Source organism: Nyctereutes procyonoides, unplaced genomic scaffold (genome assembly GCF_905146905.1).
Source record: "Nyctereutes procyonoides isolate TBG_1078 unplaced genomic scaffold, NYPRO_anot_genome, whole genome shotgun sequence".
Taxonomy (NCBI): Eukaryota; Metazoa; Chordata; class Mammalia; order Carnivora; family Canidae; genus Nyctereutes; species Nyctereutes procyonoides.
In genome coordinates this window covers 45,968,185-45,992,473 of record NW_026575139.1, presented here as the reverse complement: position 1 = coordinate 45,992,473, position 24,289 = coordinate 45,968,185, and the positions used below count along the sequence as shown (strand labels likewise).

At 34.9% G+C, this 24,289-nt stretch overlaps 1 protein-coding gene across 1 annotated transcript in view; it reads right to left on the bottom strand.

Moving 5' to 3' along the window:
* The window catches only part of SOS2 (SOS Ras/Rho guanine nucleotide exchange factor 2), an 84,174-nt gene that overhangs the window by 48,525 nt on the left and 11,360 nt on the right, over nt 1–24,289 (bottom strand). The window contains exons 2-6 of the mRNA XM_055304134.1: nt 14,004–14,129; nt 10,985–11,116; nt 9,868–10,032; nt 5,517–5,720; nt 2,584–2,727 (exon numbers count right to left, since the gene is read on the bottom strand). Coding sequence (XP_055160109.1) covers nt 2,584–2,727; nt 5,517–5,720; nt 9,868–10,032; nt 10,985–11,116; nt 14,004–14,129 — 771 coding nt within the window. The remainder of the gene's footprint in view (nt 1–2,583; nt 2,728–5,516; nt 5,721–9,867; nt 10,033–10,984; nt 11,117–14,003; nt 14,130–24,289) is intronic.

The window sequence follows — 24,289 nt, the reverse complement described above, 5'->3', positions numbered from 1 at the left end:
TTAATAAACATAAAATGATAATACGGAAATTTCCCATATTTCATAAATGTTTATATTTAAATAAATTCCTATTATTTGGCAATAATCAATACCCCCAATGTTTAGTTACAACTAAGGGACTTGTTTCATTTTCATATTTTAAAAATACATTGTTTTTCAGAAAATAACAAGTATTGGTGAAGAAGTAGAGAAACTGAAATCCTCATCTACTGCCAGTGGGAATATAAAATGGTGTAGCCCTATGGAAAACAGTTTGGCAGCTAAACAAAAAATTGCCCCATGACCCAGCAATTCTACCACTGTATATATACCCCAAAGAATTGAAAACAGAGAGACTCAAGCAGATATTTGTATGCTAGTGTTCACTGCAGCATTATTCACAATAGCCATGTGTCCATCCACCAAATAAATGGATAAGCAAAATGTGATATAGATATATAGATATACAATGGAATATTATTCAGCCATGGAAATGGATGGAGTTCTGATACATACTATGATGTATGAACCCTGAAAACATGTTAAGTAAAATAAGCAAACACAAGAGAATACTGTTATGATTCCACTTATATCGAGTACCTAGAACCAGCAAATTCATATATAAAGAAAGTAGATTAGAAGTTACCAGGTGTTAGGGAGAGGGAAGAATAGGGAGTTAATGCTTAATGAGTGCGGAGTTTCTATTTGGGGTGATAAAAGTTTTGGAAAAAGATAGCAGGAACGGTCATATAACATTGTGAATTTAATTAATGCCACTGAATTATAAACTTAAAAATGGTTAAAATGGCAAATCTTACAAAATGTGTAATATATATTTTATCACAGTAAAAGACAAAATAAAAATTAGAAAACACATTGTTTTTGAACCATGATATCTTTAAAAGAACAGGAAACAACTAGGTTACAGATTAATACACTAAGATACAAAAACTTGCTAATAAGAATCAAGGCTGAATATTTTGCTTAGGTATCAGTAACTGAATACTTCTATACTATCATTTTCATTGTCTCTAAAATGGATGTAATAAAAGTGATCTATATTTTAAAAAAATGTAAGCAAAGATTATAAAACTAGGAAATCTTTTACATGAAAACTGAAGAAAGTACTTTTAAAAGTCTGTTTTCCAAAAGCAATAAAAAATGGCCAATGATTATAATACAAAGATGTTCAATATGATTAGTTTAAAAATAAAAGCTTTTTTTTTCTCATTAGACTGGCAAAAATGAATAGAATAACACCTAGAGTTAGTGAAAGGGTGGGGAAAAAGAGCAGCATATATTAGCGTTTATCTAGAAGTAAATTTGGCAAAATGTTTCAAAGTTCTAAAAATTTCCTCATCTTTAAGACTACAATGCCACTTCTAGGAATATATTCTAAAATAATTATTAGACTATGAAGACAGTAGAAATATATTTGTTGCAATATTATTTACAATAACGAAAAATGGAAACAACCTAAATGTTAACAGTAAGGAGTTAAAATATGTTATGATGTCTCTATATAACATGGACTAATTTAGACTTCAAAAACTGTTGAAGAGGGATCCCTGGGTGGCGCAGCGGTTTGGCGCCTGCCTTTGGCCCAGGGCGCGATCCTGGAGACCCGGGATCGAATCCCACATCGGGCTCCCGGTGCATGGAGCCTGCTTCTCCCTCTGCCTGTGTCTCTGCCTCTCTCTCTCTCTCTGTGACTATCCTAAGTAAATAAAAATTAAAAAAAAAAACAAAACTGTTGAAGAAAAAAAAAAAACAAAAACTGTTGAAGGAGGGGCAGAAGTGGATGAAATAGGTGAAGGGATTAGAGGTACAAACTTGTAGTGAGTAAATTACATGAAAAGCACAACATAGGTAATATAATCAATAATACTGTAACAATGTCGTATGGTGACAGATGGTAACTACACATATGGCAGTGAACACTGAATTGCTGGATTTCCATGTTACACACCTGAAGCTAATATAACATTTTTACAACGAGTTATATTACTTTTACAATCACTTAAAAGACAAAATAGGGACGGCTAGGTGGCTCAACGGTTTGGTGCCTGCCTTTGGCCCAGGATGTGATCCCAGAGTCCCGGGATCGAGTCCCGCATCAGGGTCCCTGCATGGAGCCTGCTTCTTCCTCTGCCTGTGTCTTTGCCTCTCTTGCTCTGTGTCTATCATGAATAAATAAATAAAATCTTAAAAAAAAATGACAAAATGATTTTCACTTTGTGGGAAAAAAATTAAAATATAACCTTTTCAATTTTTGGAAATTAAGACAAAAATCTACAAAAGTTAAACAGCTAATGGTCAGTAAAATTTATTTTCTTTCATCTTAATGTGCGTGCATTAAAAAAAAAATCCTAAATGCTACTACTCAATCAACTTTCACTATAAATATTATCATAAATACACCATAAAGTAAGTGTCATTAAAAATATAGACAATGTAATTTTAGTTTGCTACTGGTTAAACCTTAAGTATTGTTTTATAGCAGTCAGCAATGTCCTCTAATTTTCACAAAGAGTATCTTACTAAATTTCTTAATACACCATTTAGGACTTTAATGAGAATTACAAAGTAGTTTTGTAAACTTACCTCTGCCAAATCTTCAAAACAGCTGCCAGCTAAGGGATGAGGACTGCTTTCATCAGTCATTTCCACTGTGTCTTCAATCAAACCTAGAAGTTTCACAGTCAATTCGTGTATATCTGAAATGTTACTGAAAATTCTGTCAATATCCTGAAAAAAAAGAAAAGAAAGGTTAAGACGTGTGGTTGAAGTTTAAAAAATGCTAAATATATTTTTTAAAAGGCTAAATATAGGGATGCCTGGATGGCTCAGTGGTTGAGCGTCTGCCTTTGGCTCAGGGCGTGATCGCAGAGTCCCGAGATCGAGTCCCATAACTGGCTTCGTGCATGGAGCCTGCTTCTCCCTCTGCCTATGTATCTGTCTCTCTCTCTCTCTCTTATGACTAAATTAAATAAAATCTTTTAAAAATGCTAAATATAAGTAATGTAAGTGTTAAGGGTATATTTTCATCCAATTACATACTATTACATTCCAAGACATATAATATATTCTAAAACAAAGCAAAAGTCCATCATGAATACAGAAGTGAAATTTAAAAAAACCTCTTGGATTACAAACAGTAAATTTACTCAGAAATAAGATTGTAGATAGTTTTGTTCAGTAATTCTAAAATCTCATATTGTGGATAAATCTAAGCAACTCCTTACATAGAGAATCCTGGCATTTGAGTATTTTAAAATTAGCTTGAAGCTACAAATCTTGATCAAGGTCTTATAGAGTTGGTTAATAACAAAAGCTGGGTTCAAAATCTGACTCCTCCAGATACAATCCAGTTTCACAATTTGTGGCCTTTCTCCTGAATTTGAGGAGGAATTAAGACTTCATTCAAGCTTCCATGTGTGAATTAAATCTGGATTAAGAAATGTTAAATCCTCTGGACACAGATAGACCATATGACTGATGATGCTGGTTATGGCCAACTTTCATTCATTTTTCCATCTTCATAATAGAAACATCACAGGCTGTGGAACCTGGTAGATATAAGCATGTACCTTGGCCCCACACCTGTTAGATAAATGACTCTGGATTAAGTCACTTATTAGGTCTTAGACACTATTGTAACATGTAATTTCATAATAGCCTTATTAGATAGGTACTGTCATCATCCTCATTTTTACAAATGAGGAAACTAGCTCAGAGCAGTTAAGTAATTTGCTCAAGGTCACACAGCTGGTACACCAATATCTACCTTCATAAGGTTCTTAGCAGGATTAAATGAGGTGACTTCTACAAACTGCTCCTGGCATATATATATTAGGCCCTCCACAAACGTGAGCTTTGTGAAGACAAAGGGGTAGAGTCTAAAAGAATAAATGTAGTTTTAAATGACTCATTCCTTTATCAAATATTTGCTGAGTACTATGCTCTGATCTTAGATGGTCTCTATCTCGAAATTCATAGTCTTTTGAGACTAAAAAATACACTAAATATAGCAAATCCATATCTAAATGCTAAAAAAAAGTTTAAAAAGGTACAATAGAGGGGCAGCCCCGGTGGTGCAGCGGTTTGGCGCCACCTGCAGCCTGGGGTGTGATCCTGGAGACCCGGGATCAGGCTTCCTGTAGGGAGCCTGCTTCTCCCTCTGCCTGTGTCTCTGCCTCTCTGTGTCTCTATGAATAAATAAAATCTTAAAAAAAAAGGTACAATAGATACAAAGAAAGAAAAAAAAAAGGAATTCTCTCTTTCTCTTGACTGTTAGTATCATAATAGAAATTTTCTATCAAATCAGCACTAATTCAATGAAAAGAGATCCCATAAAAATTAATTCCTGAGGAATGAAAACTAATGGGACAAAGAAAAGGCAAAGAAGACAAAATCAGCTATCAGCATCTGTTAGGTTTTTATTCTTAGAATTCTATTAGACTGTGGTATAAAAGAACTCAAGTTCAAGTTCAACCTCTATGACTAACTTACCAAGTCATAACCATTTTGTGTCAATTTCCTCACCAGTAAGGTCGAGATGATAATATCTGCCATACCTATCGCAGAGGAGTGTTATAAGGGTGACATAAAATAGGCAGTACTTTGAAAATGACAAAATGCTGATTACTTAAAGCAGTGTGTCTAGTGGGAGTTGCTATAAAACATTAAGCTAGCCATATATACAAAAAAAAAAAAAAAAAGGATAGAAACCTACTAAAAAACCTTACATTATCACCGAAATTCATGCTTTTGGAAAAGAATCAAAGAGGCTAAATCACTTCCTAATCTTAAACACTCAGCCAGCTGTGTCTGCACATTCACTCATGTAATAGTTATTTGAGGGAGGAAGTCAGGAGGTAGAAAAATGGCTGAGTATTTAAAGTGAAGGGCAGACACACAGACATCTAAGGAAAAATAAATCATGGGATAAAGAAGGAAAGAAAAACATTTTTAAAGACAATATTTGTATAGCTGGACTCCTTAAGTTGACTTTAGAAGCTGCAGAGGTTAAGAAAAAGAAGGACAAGGCTCCCATCCTATTCCCACCACTACTAATCCATTTTCCAATAGAGCAGCTCCGCCTTTGTTTACATGGCACTCTGCATGAATTTTTTTCTCAAAAAGTTCCACTGTTAAAACTTTAAACTAGTGCCTTAAAGTACTTACCAAAAGTACTTAATGAGTGCATTAAGTCTTTCTTTTCTGGACCATACATCTTTTTCTTTTTCACTATGTTCAAACGAATGACTATAAACCTCAGATCCTGCACAGCTGAAAGATTTCATTCCAGAGTAGGCCTCCTTTCTAATCATGGCAGCTATGTGCAATTGTGTTTGACTTTCACCATCACTACCCTTAACATAGTATAACAATTCACATATTTTAAAAATTATAAATATTACATAATAAAATATTTTTGTTTTACATACTCTTAAAGCATAAAAAGTTACTATTTATGATTTTAAACTCCTATTTAACTTTTGGGGTACAGAATTTCAAACCAAAAAGGTACTTACAGAAGGTTTAAACAGATTTCTGTCCGAAAGAAAGGCTTCTCGAAACACTTTTATGATCATATTTAGTTCCCGTAGATACTGCCTTTCTTCTGCAATTTCAGTTCTGACAAGGTCATAGTAGTTTAATTCACCTGAAGAACTAGGTTCATCTTCACAAAGACAAACCAAACCTATGTCATCCTGATCAAACATGTCCATCAAAACCTGAGAAATGTAAATCAATAATGTACAAATTTATTTTCTCAACTTTTATAAAATGGTCTCAAGGTACTTAGAATTAAAACATTATTACACAATGAGAGTTGTGTGCATTACAAGCTAATTTATATAATTGAAATAAGAGAAATATGAAAGGTTGGAGGAAAAAAATGTTCAAATAAAACTAGATATGCAAACATAAATAAATATGGAAAGAAAATAAACCCAATAGTGAAATATATGTGTGTGTATACATATATATGTGTGTATATACATACACACACACATAAACACACATATATAATAGCAAAAAAGAGCATACCTTTGAAGGACAACAATCTGAGCCAAAATCCCGGTTCAACCATTACTCACCTGTGATTACAGACAAGTTATTTATTCTTTTGAAAGCAGATTCCTTCTATGTAAAATGTAACTGATGAAAAAATTCAATGAGGTAATGTACATAAAATGCATACTACTATGTCTGGCAAATAGTAGGCATTCAAAATGGTATTAGTTCCTTGTCCTAGTGTAAGGAAAGGTGTATGCACTGGGAGAAAAATATAAGGACACTATTGTAAAAGCACATGATAGAGCATCGTGTGATGTTTTTCTACTGCATATTTACTATACCAGCAAGTGCTGTTAAGCAGTTAAAGAAGGCGCTTAGACCATTGCAGGAAGAGAGGACTGTTAGGAGATTGGCTACAGGGACGCCTGGGTGGCTCAGCAGTTGAGTGTCTGCTTTTGGCTCAGGTTGTGATCCCAGGGTCCTGGGATCGATTCCCACATCGGCCCCCCCGCAGGGAGCCTGCTTCTCCCTCTGCTAATATCTCTGCCTCTCTCTCTGTGTCTCTCATGAGTAAATAAATAAAATCTTTTTTTTTTTTTAAAAAGAGAGGTATCTTTACCCTAGCATATGATACCCACTTAAAAAAAAAAAAGATTAGCTACATACAGAAGAACTGATCAAATAAGAAAATATAGTAACAAAAATGGGAGTCAGATTTCTGTCAAACAAGGCAATTACAAATATGAAAAGGGGAGGCTAAAATGAACTCTATGGTACTAGTTTTGGATTGGAGAGATCTGTGAATTCATATAAAGATCTATAATTTTTTTTTGGTAGACACAGGGTAGTCCTTGAGTTAGAAGCATAAGCCTTGGGGGTGAATGGGTGACGGGCACGGAGGGGGACACTTGACGGGATGAGCACTGGGTGTTATTCTGTATGTTGGTAAATTGAACACCAATAAAAATTAATTTATTAAAAAAAAAAGAAGAAGCATAAGCCTGAGAGAACGGTAAAGCAACAGGTTTCACAAAATTGTTCTACTAAGTCAGAAATAGGTAAATAAAATACTATCTTCTAAGCAAACTGGATTACCATCTGCCTTATAGGATACCTCCACCTAAATGTAGGTTGGTGCTAACTTATCACCTATGTTGGAAAATAACTTGTGAAAGTACACACCTGTATTACTTTTCTTGGGCTGCCATAACAAAAAGATAGATAAGAAATATAGATGTGTATATATACATATAACGTATAAACACACACACACACGCCCCAATTCTGGCCTCTAGAGACCAGAACATGTACACTCTAACAGCAGTGAGCTTATCTAGCATCCAGATCTTGGTTTCTAAATACTATTCTCCACTAAAAGAAACCCAGAGTTTTTAGAAAATGACTAATCCCAGGCTTGAGCAGCATGTAAACAAAAGCTGAACCTAGAACATTTTCTGTCAAAAGAAAGTGTCCAAAGAATGATACAGAGAAGCCAACTTAAAGAAGCTTCCATTGGCCATATCTGGGACAATTTGAATATCAAAATAAGTAGTGAAATAATGGATAGCATATTAAATAAGAATCCATGAATCTGGGGTCCCTGGGTGGCGCAGCGGTTTGGCGCCTGCCTTTGGCCCAGGGCGCGATCCTGGAGACCCGGGATCGAGTCCCGCGTCGGGCTCCCGGTGCATGGAGCCTGCTTCTCCCTCTGCCTCTCTCTCTCTCTGTGTGTGTGTGTGTGTGACTATCATAAATAAATAAAAATTTAAAAAAAAAAAAAAAAAAAAAAGAATCCATGAATCTATATTAAAATAAATAAATTTCAAGTGCAATGAGAAACAAGATACTCACAATCCCAAAATATTCCACAAAATATTTATTAATTACATAGTACTTTAAGGCAGAGAAGCCTAGAAGACAACCCCTTAAATCAAGTGATTAAAAAGAACATCACCAGTAATGAGACATATCAAAATTGTGTGCCATGTGAGAAATACAATGAAAAGAGTACAGCATTACTTCTATGATATTCCTGGCCAAAGATCCATAATGAAAGAAAATATCAGAAAAAACTAAAATAATGGACGTTTTTTTTTTTTTAAGTTCAATGCAGGGCTTGAACTCATGACCCTGAGATCAAGACCTGAGCCAAAATCATAAGTCTGAGTCAATTTAATTGACAGAGCCACCCAAGTGTCCCAGTAAGGGGCATTTTAAATAATAACTAATGTAATCCTCAAAAGTATCAAGACCATAAAAGTTAAAGAAGAATGAGGAACAATTCCAGACTTAATGATACATGACTAATTCTACACTAGATCATTTTGCTATAAAGGACATCAACTGGAATGACTGGCAAAACTTGAATGGGGTCTGAAAGTTAGATAGTATAATGTATCAAAGTTAACTTTTTGGATTTTGATTGTCATATTGTGAGTATGCAGAGGAATGTTTCTGTTTGTAAACTATGTTGGCAAATTACTCTCAAGTGATTCAGGGCACAGGGGAGTACCTTTTATTGTATTTGCAACTTTTCTAAAAGTCTGAGATAGAAAAATTTTTAAAAGCATGCAATCAGGGATCCCTGGGTGGCGCAGCGGTTTGGTGCCTGCCTTTGGCCCGGGGCGCGATCCTGGAGACCCGGGATCGAATCCCACGTCAGGCTCCCCGTGCATGGAGCCTGCTTCTCCCTCTGCCTGTGTCTCTGCCTCTTTCTCTCTCTCTCTGTGACTATCATAAATAAATAAATTAAAAAAAAAAAGCATGCAATCATAATTTTAGAAGTCAAAATGGAAGTATCAAGGAATTTCTACTATGACATTCAAGTGAAAAATCATATTTGAGACCACGGCAGAGTAGAGCAGATCTCAACCATAACTGCGTATCAGAATCACCTGGGATGCTTTCAAGATATACTGAGGCTTAGAGTCTTAACCCAAGTCAAGTTTATCAGAACTTCTAGGAGTAAGATGCAAGCAAGCATCAGTATTCTTTCTGGTAATTCTGATTTACAGTTGAAGTGAAGAACCACTGGCATGTGGTTCTGGGGTCATTCACCCTTAGTTGTCTAGCTTAGGCAACCTCTCTATGAAGTGTTCCTGGCTTGTCCCATGCCAGAGGTAACTACTTTCTCCATTGCACCTTTGACTTATAATAGTTTTTAATCACACTGTGATGCAATTGTTTTTTTTACAATATTTTTATTTCTAAGATAAATTCCTTCTAACAAAGGAATTTATTATTCTAATACTATCTTGTTCAATGTTGTATCATTAATGCTTAGGACAGTGACTGGCACATTGACAGATACCCAAAAATGTTGACTTGAAAAGGTAAAAAAAAAAGTAGTAGTAGAAAGGAAAGAAAAGGAGAGAGGAAAAAAAGGAGAGACTCAGTTTCTTCCCCAGTGGCTTACAGCCAGGAAGCAAAACAAAGTAATCAACAAAAAAAGTATCAGAAGGAAGAAACACTGGCATTGCAGTCTTTTGCTGTCTACCTCTGAAACCAATGTAAATTTTTCAAAATTACTTATACTTAAAAGTATTTGAATGCTCTGTATATATTTTCTTTATATTTTCTGTCTAAAAAGATAAAACTCAAATTATTTTTCTTAAATTGGTCTGAGGCTTTAGATGTTTCTTCTTGTAGGTAAAAGATTCTTAATGGGGGGGGGGGGGACTCCTACCATGTCATATGCTAAAAATCCTGAAAATATCATGGCTTGTCTTATAAGTCAGTATTTTTCTGTCTTCCAATACCAAGAATTATAAAATTAGTAATATAAATATGTATAAAAAAGAGGTAGAAGTGACATATAATCACTATTATTCAAGTTAAGTTTAAATACCTTTTAACACTTACCTTATCTGCACACATTGATACTTTAATGTCCTGCTGAGATATTTCATAATGTCGGATATTAAAAACATAATTACCAGCCAACTTCAAAATATCAGCTGAAATATACTCTAGTACAGCCACAATATACAGGGATACGTGATAGTCCACTTTGTACCCTAAAACTTCCTGTGGAAAAAATAAGAAATTCTAAAAACTGGCACTGTCAAGTATTGGTTAAACACTTAAAAAAAAGTTTAACCAACATTCTTGCTTACATAGAACTTTTTATAAGCCAAATGCCTAAACTTACAGGTATCACAGGATATAGAAAGAGCCATTGGTCCCAGTATCAGGGGCTTTTTATTTTTTTATTTTTTATTATTTATTTATTTATTTATTTATTTATTTATTTATTTATTTATTTATTTATTATCAGGGGCTTTTTAATGAGACCTCTAACAAATCAGCCTTTAGTATCAAGTAAGAGGGGATTATTGATTTTAACATGGACATCTTGGCCAGGACTTCACTGAAAACCTCTTAATTAATATATTACCCAACACCCATTTGGCAATATCTACAAATAACGATTTATAACCAATATCCCCAAATGACAGTGGTTTTTGTCAAGGGGAGGATGTGTGCATATGAGGGGAAAGTTAGGGGATGTCATGAAATTGCTACCAAGGGGGCATTCAAATCTATGTACACCAAATATTTTCTATAGACAAAATAATATTCCCTAGCCTTTTTTCCCCCAATGTATATAAAGACATGTGTGATAAATACAAATTACTTTAAAAACAGTTCTGAACTCACCATAGCTTTTGACAAAATATAGTATCTTAATGAGAGGGTGAGAATCAGTCAGGGGTAGTACTCAACAGAATATACCACAAAGATGTATTATTGCTTATCAATAACTTTTAATATTATTTGAAAGGGAATCTGATTTTTTCAGAGTACATTTATTTTCATTTGTACATAAATATATATGTATATGTACAAGTACACACACATGCACGTGCACATACTAACACACAGTGCTATATAAATACTATATAAATACACCAATACCTTATGAAGTGTTATTCATTATAAAGAACTTCCCCAATGTTTTATTTTTTTTTTTTACTACCTTCAATGAAGGATGGATTTTGTCCACAGGCAGTAAGAGAGGATTTCTTCGTTTTCGTTTTTCTATGGCAGATTGTGCATCAGCAATAGCCCATTTATCAATTGGATGAGGAAAGGTCTTTTGAACACGTTCCTGTTCAGATCACAGCAGTACTATTGTTAACAGAAGTGTTTATAACTAAAAAATTCATACAAAACTAAACTTTATCATCTTTAATGCTAGCAGGTAACAGTGATGTAACATGTTCCAATTCCTGTAATTACTAATTTTTTAAATAGGACTCTCAATATTTTTCCACATAATTCCCATGCGTAAAGAAAAAGATGAACTTTAAACAGAAAGTTTTAAGCATAAGCATAATTAAGATGGAACTAGAACTAGGAAACAGTAGTAACATTAGGAGAGATTAAAACCAGCATGAAATACTCCCCAGTAATTTTACAGTAAGGTTCCTAGAGTTAAAATTATTTACATAGCAGAAATTGTTAACTCATTATTAATAATTATTATGCAGTCACTCTCCTTTTGCTAACCTTAGTTTCAAATATAGAAAATAATTTTTTTAAAAGAAGAGATGTTACGTACTTCTTAAAGGATCAAGTAGGTGACAAAGCTCAGAATGGCTTAAGGAAACACATCTCTTGGCAAAAACAATCTAAGCCTGGGACGCCTGGGTGGCTCAGTGGTGGAGTGTCTGCCTTTGGCTCGGGTCGTGATCCCAGAGTCCTGGGATGAAGTCCCACATCAGGCTCCCTGCGAGGAGCCCGCTTCTCTTTCTGCCTATGTCTATGCCTCTCTTTGTCTCTCATGAATAAATAAAATCTTAAAAAAAAAAAAACCAACAATCTAGGCCATTTAGATTACTATTATGGCTCATCTAATCTAAATTTAATCAGTGGTTGGCACGAATAATGAGAACTAAAGTGAATTAAACTCCAATTTTTAGTGGGACTTCCTGTTTTTTTAAAATTACTCTTAGCATATTTAGCCACTGAGAAGTATGCCTTTTTTTTGAAGATTTTATTTATTTATTCATGAGATATATACAGAGAAGCAGAGACATAAGCAGAGGGAGAAGAAGAGTCCTTGTGGGGTGCCTGATGGGGGACTCCATCCCAGGACCTCAGGACCATTACCTGAGCCAAAAGTAGATGCTCAGCCACTGAGCCATCCAGCTGCCTCAAGAAGTATGCTTTTTTAATACTTAATGTCTTACAGCTGAGAGTAGGGAAACAAATACTTTAATCCCAGGAGTCCCTGAAAATCTTAATAGCTCAATTACTCCAAATTAAGATTTTCCTTCATACTGGAAGTTGCTGCCTTATTATAGAAATAATTTCAAAAGAAAGGTGGTAAACAGTATAGTACAAAAGTAATTTTTGAATGCTGTACTAAGAGGTATTTCTAAAAATCTAAAAATACTCCCACATAACTGAGCCAAAACAAATATTTTAGCACCAATTCACACAACTTTTTAGAGCTGTGTCTGTGTGTGTATTAATCAAACAGTAGATATCCTTAAGATTTTTAGTCCTTTATTGAAGTAGTATTTATATGCAGTAAAATGCACAGATCTTAAGTATACAATTTAATGTTAAAAAATGCTTTACACTTGTGTAACCATCACCTTAATAAAGATACAGAACATTTCCATCATCTCACTTTCCACCCCTCAAAGGCAGCCACCACTCTGATTTCTATCACCATTAATTTTAGCTGTTTCTGAACTTCATATAAATGTATCACACCAAATGTACTCTCTGAAGTCTGGCTTCTTTTGTTCTATATAATGTCTGTGAATTATAGCTATGTTATTGCACATATCAGTAGTTCATTCTCTCATTTTATTATTGAGTAGTATTCCATTTTATAAATTAACCACCATCTGTTTATTCACATTCTTGTTGATAGAAATTTGAGTTGTTTCTAATTTTTGGCTATTATGAATAAAACTACTTGGATGTGCTAATAAGTCTCTTTGTGAACATATATTTCCATTTCACTAAGGTTAAATACTTAGGAGTAAAACTGTTGGGTCATAGGCTAGATATGTTGGGTCATAGGCTAGATATACTGTATATTTAACTTTATAAGAAACTACCAAACAATTTTCCAAAATGGTTATAGTATTTTACACTCCCACTAGCAATGTGTAAGAGTTGTAGTTAAGCTACAACACATTTGGTGTTATTAGCTTAATTTTCGTCCCTTAAAATGGGTGTGAAATGGTATCTCAATATACGTTTTAATTTCTATTTCCCTGTGACTTAAAAGTTTAAAGGGCACCTGGTTGGGTCAGTTAGTGGAGCATGCAACTCTTGATCTCGAGGTTGTGAGTTTGAGCCCCATGATGGGTTCAGAGACTACTTAAAATAAAATGAAAAAAAAAAAAAAAAAGCTTGAGCACTTTTCATGTGCTTATTGGTCAATGCCATATCTTCTTTTTACGAAGTGTCTGTTCAAGACTTTTCACCCATTTGGGGGAGGAAGCTGTCATTTCATTACTGATTTGTAGGAGTTAACATTATGTATAGATATCCTTTGTAAGGAATATATATCAAACACGTTCTCCTGGTTTGTGACTTAACGCTTTTTTCACTTTCTCATTAATTTTACTCTTTAATACTTACTGTTTTGAGTCCTCTGTAAAAAAAAAAAAATATTTAGTTAACCCCAGGTTAAGTAGATATTCTCCTGCATTCTCTCCTAAAACTTTATAGTTTTAGCTTTTATGTTTGAGATTATGATCTGTCTTGAATTAATTTTTATGTGTAATAAATTTCAAAGGTTTTTCTCCTATAAATTTATCCAATTATTCTAGCACTTTTTTTTTCTGAAAAACTTTACTTTCCCCATTGATTTGCCTTGTATCTTTGTTGAAAATTAACTTAGCACATATCCCACACATGACTTCAATGGTTTTAGTTTCCATAATAATTTAGAATGATATAGATTTAGATTAAAATGTTAATTTGTACAATGATTCAGTGACTTTTTGAAATATCAAAATAGTTTTTACCTCCACATCTTGAACAGTCCTTGGTTGAGCCATGCATAATTTATTAAGCAGCTGAAAAATCAGCTCTTCAATATAATAGAGAGACTCTTCATTAGCTGAGAGATTGGGATGTACTTGCTCCTGAACCTTTAAAAAAAAAAAAAAGTTCTCAGTTAAAGTATAGGCAAAAACATTTATGACAAAGGTCAGTCTTATTTATAATTACTAATATTTTACTAGGCTGGTAATTCAAATACAGACATAAAACACAAAAAGTGGGAAAAACCCACCTCTAATTGGTCTTTGTAAACTTTTCTTTTCTTTTTTTTTTGTAAACTTTTCTTAACCCACAGAGCAGTTTCTTAAACTTTTTTGTATTCTATGAAAATCTATTGAAAGCCACTGGCCCCTTTCTCCTGCTTACCACCAAAAAAAACCTATATACAAATAAAATATTCTGTACCATTACAGAGGAATCATGAATACCATATCCTTAAGTTACTTAAAGGTCTACTACAAGTGTCTGAACACTAGGTCATGTCCCTCAGCAATGGAGAGATCTCTGAAAAACCACACTACTGCTGCTCCCTGCAGGGAGCCCACTTCTCCTTCTGCCTATATCTCTGCCTCTCTCTGTGTCTCTCTCATGAATGAATAAATAAAATCTTAAAAAAAAAAAAAAACTAAAAAGCCTGATAATACCAAGTGTTAGTGATTATGTAGAACAATGGGAACTCACACACTGCTACAGGAGTGTAAAATAAAATAGCTCAGTCGCTTTATTTTTATTTTTGGCTCAATCACTTTAAAAAACTTTGCCATTGTCTACTAAACCACAAGATATGCAAAACCTTATAATTGATAATATTGTAAAAACTTTGTATGTTAACAGATGGGAATTAACCTATTGTGGAGATCACTTCATAAAGTACATACACCTGAAACTAAGAAAGTACTATATGTCAATTATACTTCACTTCAAAAAAAATCAAAAATTTGTACTCTGGTTTCTCTTCAGATCAAATAAATCTTTTGCCTTTTACTTTAAAAAAAATCAAAAATTTAAAAAAGACATGCATACCCTATGACCTAGCAATTCTACTGCTGGAGACATACATGTATGTTTAGAGCTATGCAGTCCAACATAGCAGACACTAGTCACGTGTGGCAATTGAGCAGCTAAAATGTAGCTCCACTGAAATAAAATGGGCTTTACATGTAAAATACATGCCAGATATCAAAGATTTAGTATAAAAAAGAATGTCAAATAGCTCAGTGTTTATACTGATTATACACTAAAATGGTCAGATTAGGCTAAATTATTAAAATCAAATTCATGAGTTTCTTACTTTTTTAATGTGGCTTTAAGAAACTTTAAAATTATATATGTGACTTACATTATATTTCTATTGGACAGCACTATTCTAGAGAAATATGCATGGAGGTTTATTAGAAGACATGTATAAGAAGGCTCATAAGTAACATTATTAGTGATCTCTCCAAACTAGAAACTCAAATATCTATCTAGAATGGAATAAACTGTAGTGTATTCATACAATGGAATACAGGAAGAAAAATGAGTAACTATAGGTACATAAAATGTGGCTATATGTTGGAAATAATGTTGGCAGAAATATATTTCTATAATATATTAAGGAATATATACAACAAAATAAATCCATTTCAAGATCTGACAAAATTAAGCAGCAACGTTTTAGGGATGCCTGTTTAAATGGTAAAACTACAAAAGAAAAAGCAAAGCAGTGATTACCATAAAAGTGGTTACCTTCTGGAGATTTCTGTTGAGAAAAATGTTGAATAAGTGTTTCTTAGGTTGTATGTTTATATTTTATGCATTTTTTATTGCTTATCACTTCACCATAAGGTTTTTATTTTTTTTAATATTTTATTTATTTATTCATGAAATACAGAGAAAGATAGAGAGAGGCAGAGACAGAGGCAGAGGGAGAAACAGGCTCCATGCAGGGAACCCGATGTGGGACTTGATCCTAGGTCTCCAGGATCATGCTCTGGGCTGAAGGCAGCGCTAAACTGCTGAGCCACCCAGGCTGCCCTAAATAAGGTTTTTAAAAGCTGGAGAATCATCCAGCAAACAGAAAATCAAAGGATAAAATTACAATAAAATAAGTCAAAAGGGCCCTCCTAGTCCCTAGCTAATAAATGAAATTAAAATGTCAGAACCCTAGAGACAAAAGAATATCCTACAAGCTTAGGGTGAAGTGAAGAAGTAGGTCAAAAATAAAGTGACATTAGATTAGTTCCAAACTTCAACTGTAACACTAGAAGCTAAAAGGCAGAGATTTCCAACCTAGAATCAGATCCTAACGAACTATCAATCAAATGTCATGGTAAAATGAAGTCATGTTTAAACATAACAGGTCAAAACTTTTAACTCCCATGCACCCTTTCTCATTAAGCTTTTATAGTTCATACCACAGTAAAATTGCATAAATCAAGAGAAAAATATAGCATATAAGAAATGAAGGAAGCAATACATAAAAAAGGCCGAAGGCGTACCCAGAATAAAGTGAAGGGAAATTATGAGAGCTGTACAATAGGCATAAGGTCACCAGTTCAGACTAGAGAAACTGTCTCAAGAAGATGAAATTGAAGGGTGCCTGGCTGGCTCAGTTGAAGAGCATGCAACTTTTTTTTTTTTTTTTTTTAAGATTTATGTATTTTAGGGCAGCCCAGGTGGCTCAGTGGTTTAGTGCCGCCTTCAGCTCAGGGCGTGATCCTGGAGACCTGGGATCAAGTCCCACATCCGGCTCCCTGAATGAGCCTGCTTCTCCCTCTGCCTGTGTCTCTGCCTCTCTCTCTCCCCTCTCTGTGTTTCTCATGAATAAATAAATAAAATCTTAAAAAAAAAGATTTATGTATTTTAGAGAGAGAGGGAGAGTATGAGCAGGAGGAGCATAAGGAGAGGAATTCTAGAGCTGACTGTGCTGAGCATGGAGTCCCATGTGAGGCTTGATCTCACAAGCCTCAGATTACCAACGGAGCTGAAACCAACAATCAGATGCTGTTAAACCGACCATGCTACCCAGGCACCCTAGGCATGCAACTCTTGATCTTATCAGGGTCACAACTTCAAGCCCCACACTGAGTGTACAGATTACTAAAATAAATAAATAAAAAAATTAAAAAAAGAGATGAAATTGATAGAGCATGTGATGGATCTAAAAATCTTAGGATATTTAGACAACTGGTAGAGAGAGCTTAAGCTTGAATTGGAAGGTACATAGAAAACTACACAAACAAGAAAACAAGACAATTATTAACTCCAGTAAAAGTAAAAGGCTAGGTAGAAAAGAAAAAGTGGTTTATCTCCAACAGCATTAACAGTCATAACAACGTAAACTTTGAATATTGATCCAAACAAAACTATGATATAACCATGGCTTGGGGTGTGAGGCAGGAAGTATGCATATATGATAAGTTGTGTTTGGCTGGAGGGAGGAAATGTATATTTATATTAAAGAATATTAGGGGCTCTTGGGTTGCTCAATCAGTTAAGCATTGACTGTTGATTTCAGCTCAGGTTATGTTGTCGGGGGTTGTGAGATCTAGCTGTGCTTCAGCTCAGCATGGAGTCGGCTTGAGGTTCTTTCCCTCTCCCTCTGTCCCTCCCCCACTTGTGCACACTCTTGCTTTAAAATAGATAAAATCTCCAACACCAAGGAAATACAAACGATTTTAAAAACATATTATGAACAGCTCTACGCCAATAAATTAGGCAATCTAGAAGAAATGGACGCATTCCTGGAAAGCCACAAACTACCAAAACTGGAACAGGAAGAAATAGAAAACCTGAACAGGCCAATAACCAGGGAGGAAATTGAAGAAGTCATCAAAAACCTCCCAAGACACAAGAGTCCAGGGCCAGATGGCTTCCCAGGGGAATTCTATCAAACGTTTAAAGAAGAAATCATACCTATTCTACTAAAGCTGTTTGGAAAGATAGAAAGAGATGGAGTACTTCCAAATTCATTCTATGAGGCCAGCATCACCTTAATTCCAAAACCAGACAAAGACCCCACCAAAAAGGAGAATTACAGACCAATGTCCCTGATGAACATGGATGCAAAAATTCTCAACAAGATACTAGCCAATAGGATCCAACAACACATTAAGAAAATTATTCACCATGACCAAGTAGGATTTATCCCCGGGACACAAGGCTGGTTCAACACTCGTAAAACACTCAGTGTGATTCATCATATCAGCAAGAGAAAAACCAAGAACCATATGATCCTCTCATTAGATGCAGAGAAAGCATTTGACAAAATACAGCATCCATTCCTGATCAAAACTCTTCAGAGTGTAGGGATAGAGGGAACTTTCCTCGACATCTTAAAAGCCATCTACGAAAAGCCCACAGCAAATATCATTCTCAATGGGGAAGCACTGGGAGCCTTTCCCCTAAGATCAGGAACAAGACAGGGATGTCCACTCTCACCACTGCTATTCAACATAGTATTGGAAGTCCTAGCCTCAGCAATCAGACAACAAAAAGACATTAAAGGCATTCAAATTGGCAAAGAAGAAGTCAAACTCTCCCTCTTCGCCGATGACATGATACTCTACATAGAAAACCCAAAAGCCTCCACCCAAGATTGCTAGAACTCATACAGCAATTTGGTAGCGTGGCAGGATACAAAATCAATGCCCAGAAATCAATGGCATTTCTATACACTAACAATGAGACTGAAGAAAGAGAAATTAAGGAGTCAATCCCATTTACAATTGCACCCAAAAGCATAAGATACCTAGGAATAAACCTAACCAAAGAGGTAAAGGATCTATACCCTAAAAACTATAGAACACTTCTGAAAGAAATTGAGGAAGACACAAAGAGATGGAAAAATATTCCATGCTCATGGATTGGCAGAATTAATATTGTGAAAATGTCAATGTTACCCAGGGCAATGTACACGTTCAATGCAATCCCTATCAAAATACCATGGACTTTCTTCAGAGAGTTAGAACAAATTATTTTAAGATTTGTGTGGAATCAGAAAAGACGCCGAATAGCCAGGGGAATTTTAAAAAAGAAAACCATATCTGGGGGCATCACAATGCCAGATTTCAGGTTGTACTACAAAGCTGTGGTCATCAAGACAGTGTGGTACTGGCACAAAAACAGACACATAGATCAATGGAACAGAATAGAGAACCCAGAAGTGGACCCTGAACTTTATGGTCAACTAATATTCGATAAAGGAGGAAAGACTATCCACTGGAAGAAAGACAGTCTCTTCAATAAATGGTGCTGGGAAAATTGGACATCCACATGCAGAAGAATGAAACTAGACCACTCTCTTGCACCATACACAAAGATAAACTCAAAATGGATGAAAGATCTAAATGTGAGACAAGATTCCATCAAAATCCTAGAGGAGAACACAGGCAACACCCTTTTTGAACTTGGCCACAGTAACTTCTTGCAAGATACATCCACGAAGGCAAAAGAAACAAAAGCAAAAATGAACTATTGGGACTTCATCAAGATAAGAAGCTTTTGCACAGCAAAGGATACAGTCAACAAAACTCAAAGACAACCTACAGAATGGGAGAAGATATTTGCAAATAACATATCAGATAAAGGGCTAGTTTCCAAAATCTATAAAGAACTTATTAAACTCAACACCAAAGAAACAAACAATCCAATCATGAAATGGGCAAAAGACGTGAAGAGAAATCTCACAGAGGAAGACATAGACATGGCCAACATGCACATGAGAAAATGCTCTGCATCACTTGCCATCAGGGAAATACAAATCAAAACCACAATGAGATACCACCTCACACCAGTGAGAATGGGGAAAATTAACAAGGCAGGAAACAACAAATGTTGGAGAGGATGCGGAGAAAAGGGAACCCTCTTACACTGTTGGTGGGAATGTGAACTGGTGCAGCCACTCTGGAAAAACTGTGTGGAGGTTCCTCAAAGAGTTAAAAATAGACCTGCCCTATGACCCAGCAATTGCACTGTTAGGGATTTACCCCAAAGATTCAGATGCAATGAAACGCCGGGACACCTGCACCCCGATGTTTCTAGCAGCCATGTCCACAATAGCCAAACTGTGGAAGGAGCCTCGGTGCCCATCGAAAGACGAATGGATAAAGAAGATGTGGTTTATGTATACAATGGAATATTACTCAGCCATTAGAAATGACAAATACCCACCATTTGCTTCAACGTGGATGGAACTGGAGGGTATTATGCTGAGTGAAGTAAGTCAATCAGAGAAGGACAAACAGTGTATGTTCTCATTCATTTGGGGAATATGAATAATAGTGAAAGGGAATATAAGGGAAGGGAGAAGAAATGTGTGGGAAATATCAGAAAGGGAGACAGAACATAAAGACTCCTAACTCTGGGAAATGAACTAGGGGTGGTGGAAGGGGAGGAGGGCGGGGGGTGGGGGTGAATGGGTGACGGGCACTGAGGGGGACACTTGACGGGATGAGCTCTGGGTGTTATTCTGTATGTTGGTAAATTGAACACCAATAAAAATTAATTTATTAAAAAAAATAAATAAAATAAATAAAATCTTAAAAAAAAAAAGAATACTAAATCCTTATCTTCCATGGTAGGAAGTTAACAGATAATGGTCAAAACAGAAAAAAATGTAAAAATAGCAATTTTTTCCCTTAGAGATACAGAATACTGAAATGAATCACTTTGGAAGTTAAAAGGAATTGTCTCTGGAAAGCTGAAAATTTTGTGAATGGGGGAAGGTACTATTTTTTTAATAAGCCTTATAAAATTACTTATATTTTTATTTGCGGGAATAATTTTGATAAAATACAAACTTACAAAGAAACATAATTTGAACTGGAGAAGTGGGGAAAAGAAGGATACATAAAACTAGAAATATCAAATACTACTTTTTAAAGAACTTTGGAAAAGAAGAGTTTAAAGGAAAGCAGATATTTATAAGGGACCAATATCCAGAATGCCAGGTTTTATATTTCTTTATAAACTCAAAATAGGTTGTAGGGAAACAAATATTTTCTCTTACATCCTGCACTTCTTTAACATGACAAGGAAACTTAATTACATCTTACCACAGATTTCTATTAGATTAATAGAATTAAGACTTTTTTAATTAAAAAAAAAGCATTTATGTTGGAAGTTTAGCAGTGGCATTCATAAGGCTGTTTCTTATAACAACCTTCCATAAAAGCCAAGTGCCCCACTCAGTGAAACTGTGCATGAGAATTAAGATAATGTCTAACTGGGATGTTTTTTTTTTTCCTGTGATTATGATTTTAAGTAAATAGCCTACAAAGTAACTTTAACATTGAGCATCAAGATTTCTTAAACCAAACCTCTTGAAGTAATTGCAAATATGAAAAGTCATAAAAACAAATATATAATGTTAAAATCCCACACATAAACACTAATAGGACATTAAGTTGACAATGAAAGGTAACCAACCATACTTTACACTTGCACAGTATTTACTATCTTACGCCCTAAGAGACAGTAAACATAAAATTACCACATCAGAACAAACTCACCTATTTCTGAAAGACTAGTCAGAAAAAGAGCAATTAAAATAATTTTCAGTCTTTAACAGTAGATTAACAAGTCAGACCTGTATTTTAGTTACAACATATTTTCAAATTGCCAGAAGGTATTTCCTTATACACACTGTAAGAATAGTCATACAATATGTAGATCCATGCATAAACACATATAAAAACATTAAACTTTACATTATTTTCTATCCAGATAAACACTAGATTTGACATGTTTCAGAAATGTTATTTCCTAATTTATATTTTTCAGTTCTCCATATTCACAATCAAATAAAAGTCTTGCTAGTGCATTTGTTCAATTAACATTTGAGCTTTCGGTACAATGTAGAAATAAATCTCTTTGGCTACATAGTATGACATTTATTTATGCCAAATTATTCATTCCATTGCCAAGATTTTTGCAAGGATACAAATATCTTAAACATCAATTAAGAATACTGGAAGTTTTTGTTGTCATAAAAGAATTAAAATTCCATTTAAAAAGAAAAAGCAACAAATTTCATTCTAAAAATATACACAAACAACTACAAAATATTGCTGACAGAAACTTTAAAAGACTTGAGTAAGGGCAGCCCGGGTGGCTCAGTGGTTTATCGCTGCCTTCAGCCCAGGGCCTGATCCTGGATACCCAGGATCAAGTCCCAAGTCAGGCTCCCTACATGGAGCCTGCTTCTCCCTCTGCCTGTGTCTCTGCCTCTCTCTCTCTCTCCCCCTCCTTCCCTCTCTCTCTCTCTGCGTCTCTCATGAATAAATAAAGTCTTTTAAAAAAATAAATAAAAGACCTAAATAAATAAAAAGATAAACTTTATGAGCTGGAAGACTCATAATAATTATATAATACCATCAAGATGTCAATTCCTTTCAAACGATCTATAGATTCAACACAATCACAATAAAAATTCCAGCAGGTTTTTGTGTAGTAATTGACATCCTGATCCAGCCACTCTTTGGTTATTACCCAAGAAAAAAGGAAATATATATCCATACAAAGACTTGTACACAAATATTCACAGCATTTTTATTTGTAATAGTCAAGATCTGAAAACCAAATGTACATAAATAGGTAAAGAGATAAAAAATGATATATATCCGCACAATGGAATACTGCTGAGCAATTAAAAGGCATGAACTATTATGTGAAACAAAATAAATAAATCTCAAAAATAATGCTGAGTGGGATCCCTGGGTGGCGCAGCAGTTTGGCGCCTGCCTTTGGCCCAGGGCGTGATCCTGGAGACCCGGGATCGAATCCCACGTCGGGCTCCTGGTGCATGGAGCCTGATTCTCCCTCTGCCTGTGTCTCTGCCTCTCTCTCTCTCTCTCTGTGTGTGACTATCATAAATAATAAATTAAAAAAATTAAAAAAAAATAATGCTGAGTGAAAGAAGTGAGACAAAAAAATATATATTGCATGATTCCATTACTATGAAACTCTAGAAAAAGCAGATCAGTAATTGCTTGGGTATAAGAAATGGGAAGGAATGAGAGGGAGAATTAAAGAGAGTCAAGAGGAAATTACAGGGCTGAAGGATAAATTCAATATTTTTATTGTGATGGCTTCATTGATACATTTATATACATAAAAACTTACCAACTTACCAAATTGTATAAATATTTTCAGTTTATTACGTCAGTCATACTCCCAATAAAGTTTACAAAAATAATATAAAAATATAATATTCTAAGGTAGCAATTTTTTGAGTAGGGTGAATAACAAAAAATTGAAACCACAGCTGTATAACTATCAACTCTTCAATTCAGAACTATTCCTTATGCTTTTGGCTTCCTCCTATTTCCCCACCCTTTTATTTCTAATATACAGGTAACCTAGTACCATGCTTTGCATAAAGAAAGCACTCAGCAAATACTTGTTAAATAAATATATTCATGGTAGCAAACAGATTTCTTGGCCTCATTTAAATTTGGGGACTGGGAAAAATCGAGACCTCCATAAAATTTGCTTTTATTTCACGACCTGTACCCAGAGACTCAGTTTTCCCATGTAACATTAAACATGAGGAGATTCCCACTCTATGCTCCTCTATTCCCACTGTTTTTTATTATCCACTTTTTCACATAGATTCGGCACTCTTAATTAGGGGCTTGCTTGAGGGGTCTTCAATGTAAGTTTATTTAAAAAGGAGATAAGTATAGGCCAAGAATCTTACTCTATGTAGCTTAATATTAGGTGACAGTTTATCATAAAATAATCACAACAGGGGTGCCTGGACGGCTCAGTTGGTTAAGTGTCTGCCTTGGGTTCAGGTCATGATCCCAGAGTCCTGGGATCAAAGCCCCACATCAGCAAGCTCCCTGCGCAGCAGGGAGTCTGCTTCTCCCTCTCCCTCTGCTGTTCCCTCTGCTTGTGCTCTTTATCTCTGTCAAATAAATAAATAAAATCTTTAAAAAAAGTAATCACAACTTGTAGACAAGACTATTAATGGAAGCTAAAATTTTTGTCATGAAAGTTTTCCTTGAATGAAATGAAATGGCACATGATCTGTAAGTACATTCTCATAGAGACAGGCCATTAACCTGTAAAGCCAAGAAAGTGCAGGCTAGAGCAATGGTTCCTGACTAGTTCCTGTGGCAAAGCATTTGGAAGTCACAGAGCTCTTCGCAGAATATGAAAATATTACACCACATATATCATCATAGAGAGTACGAGTAATATTAGTAAAATGACTGTATAAAACTGAAAACTATAGGTACTTGTTTGCAAGAAAAAAAAGTAT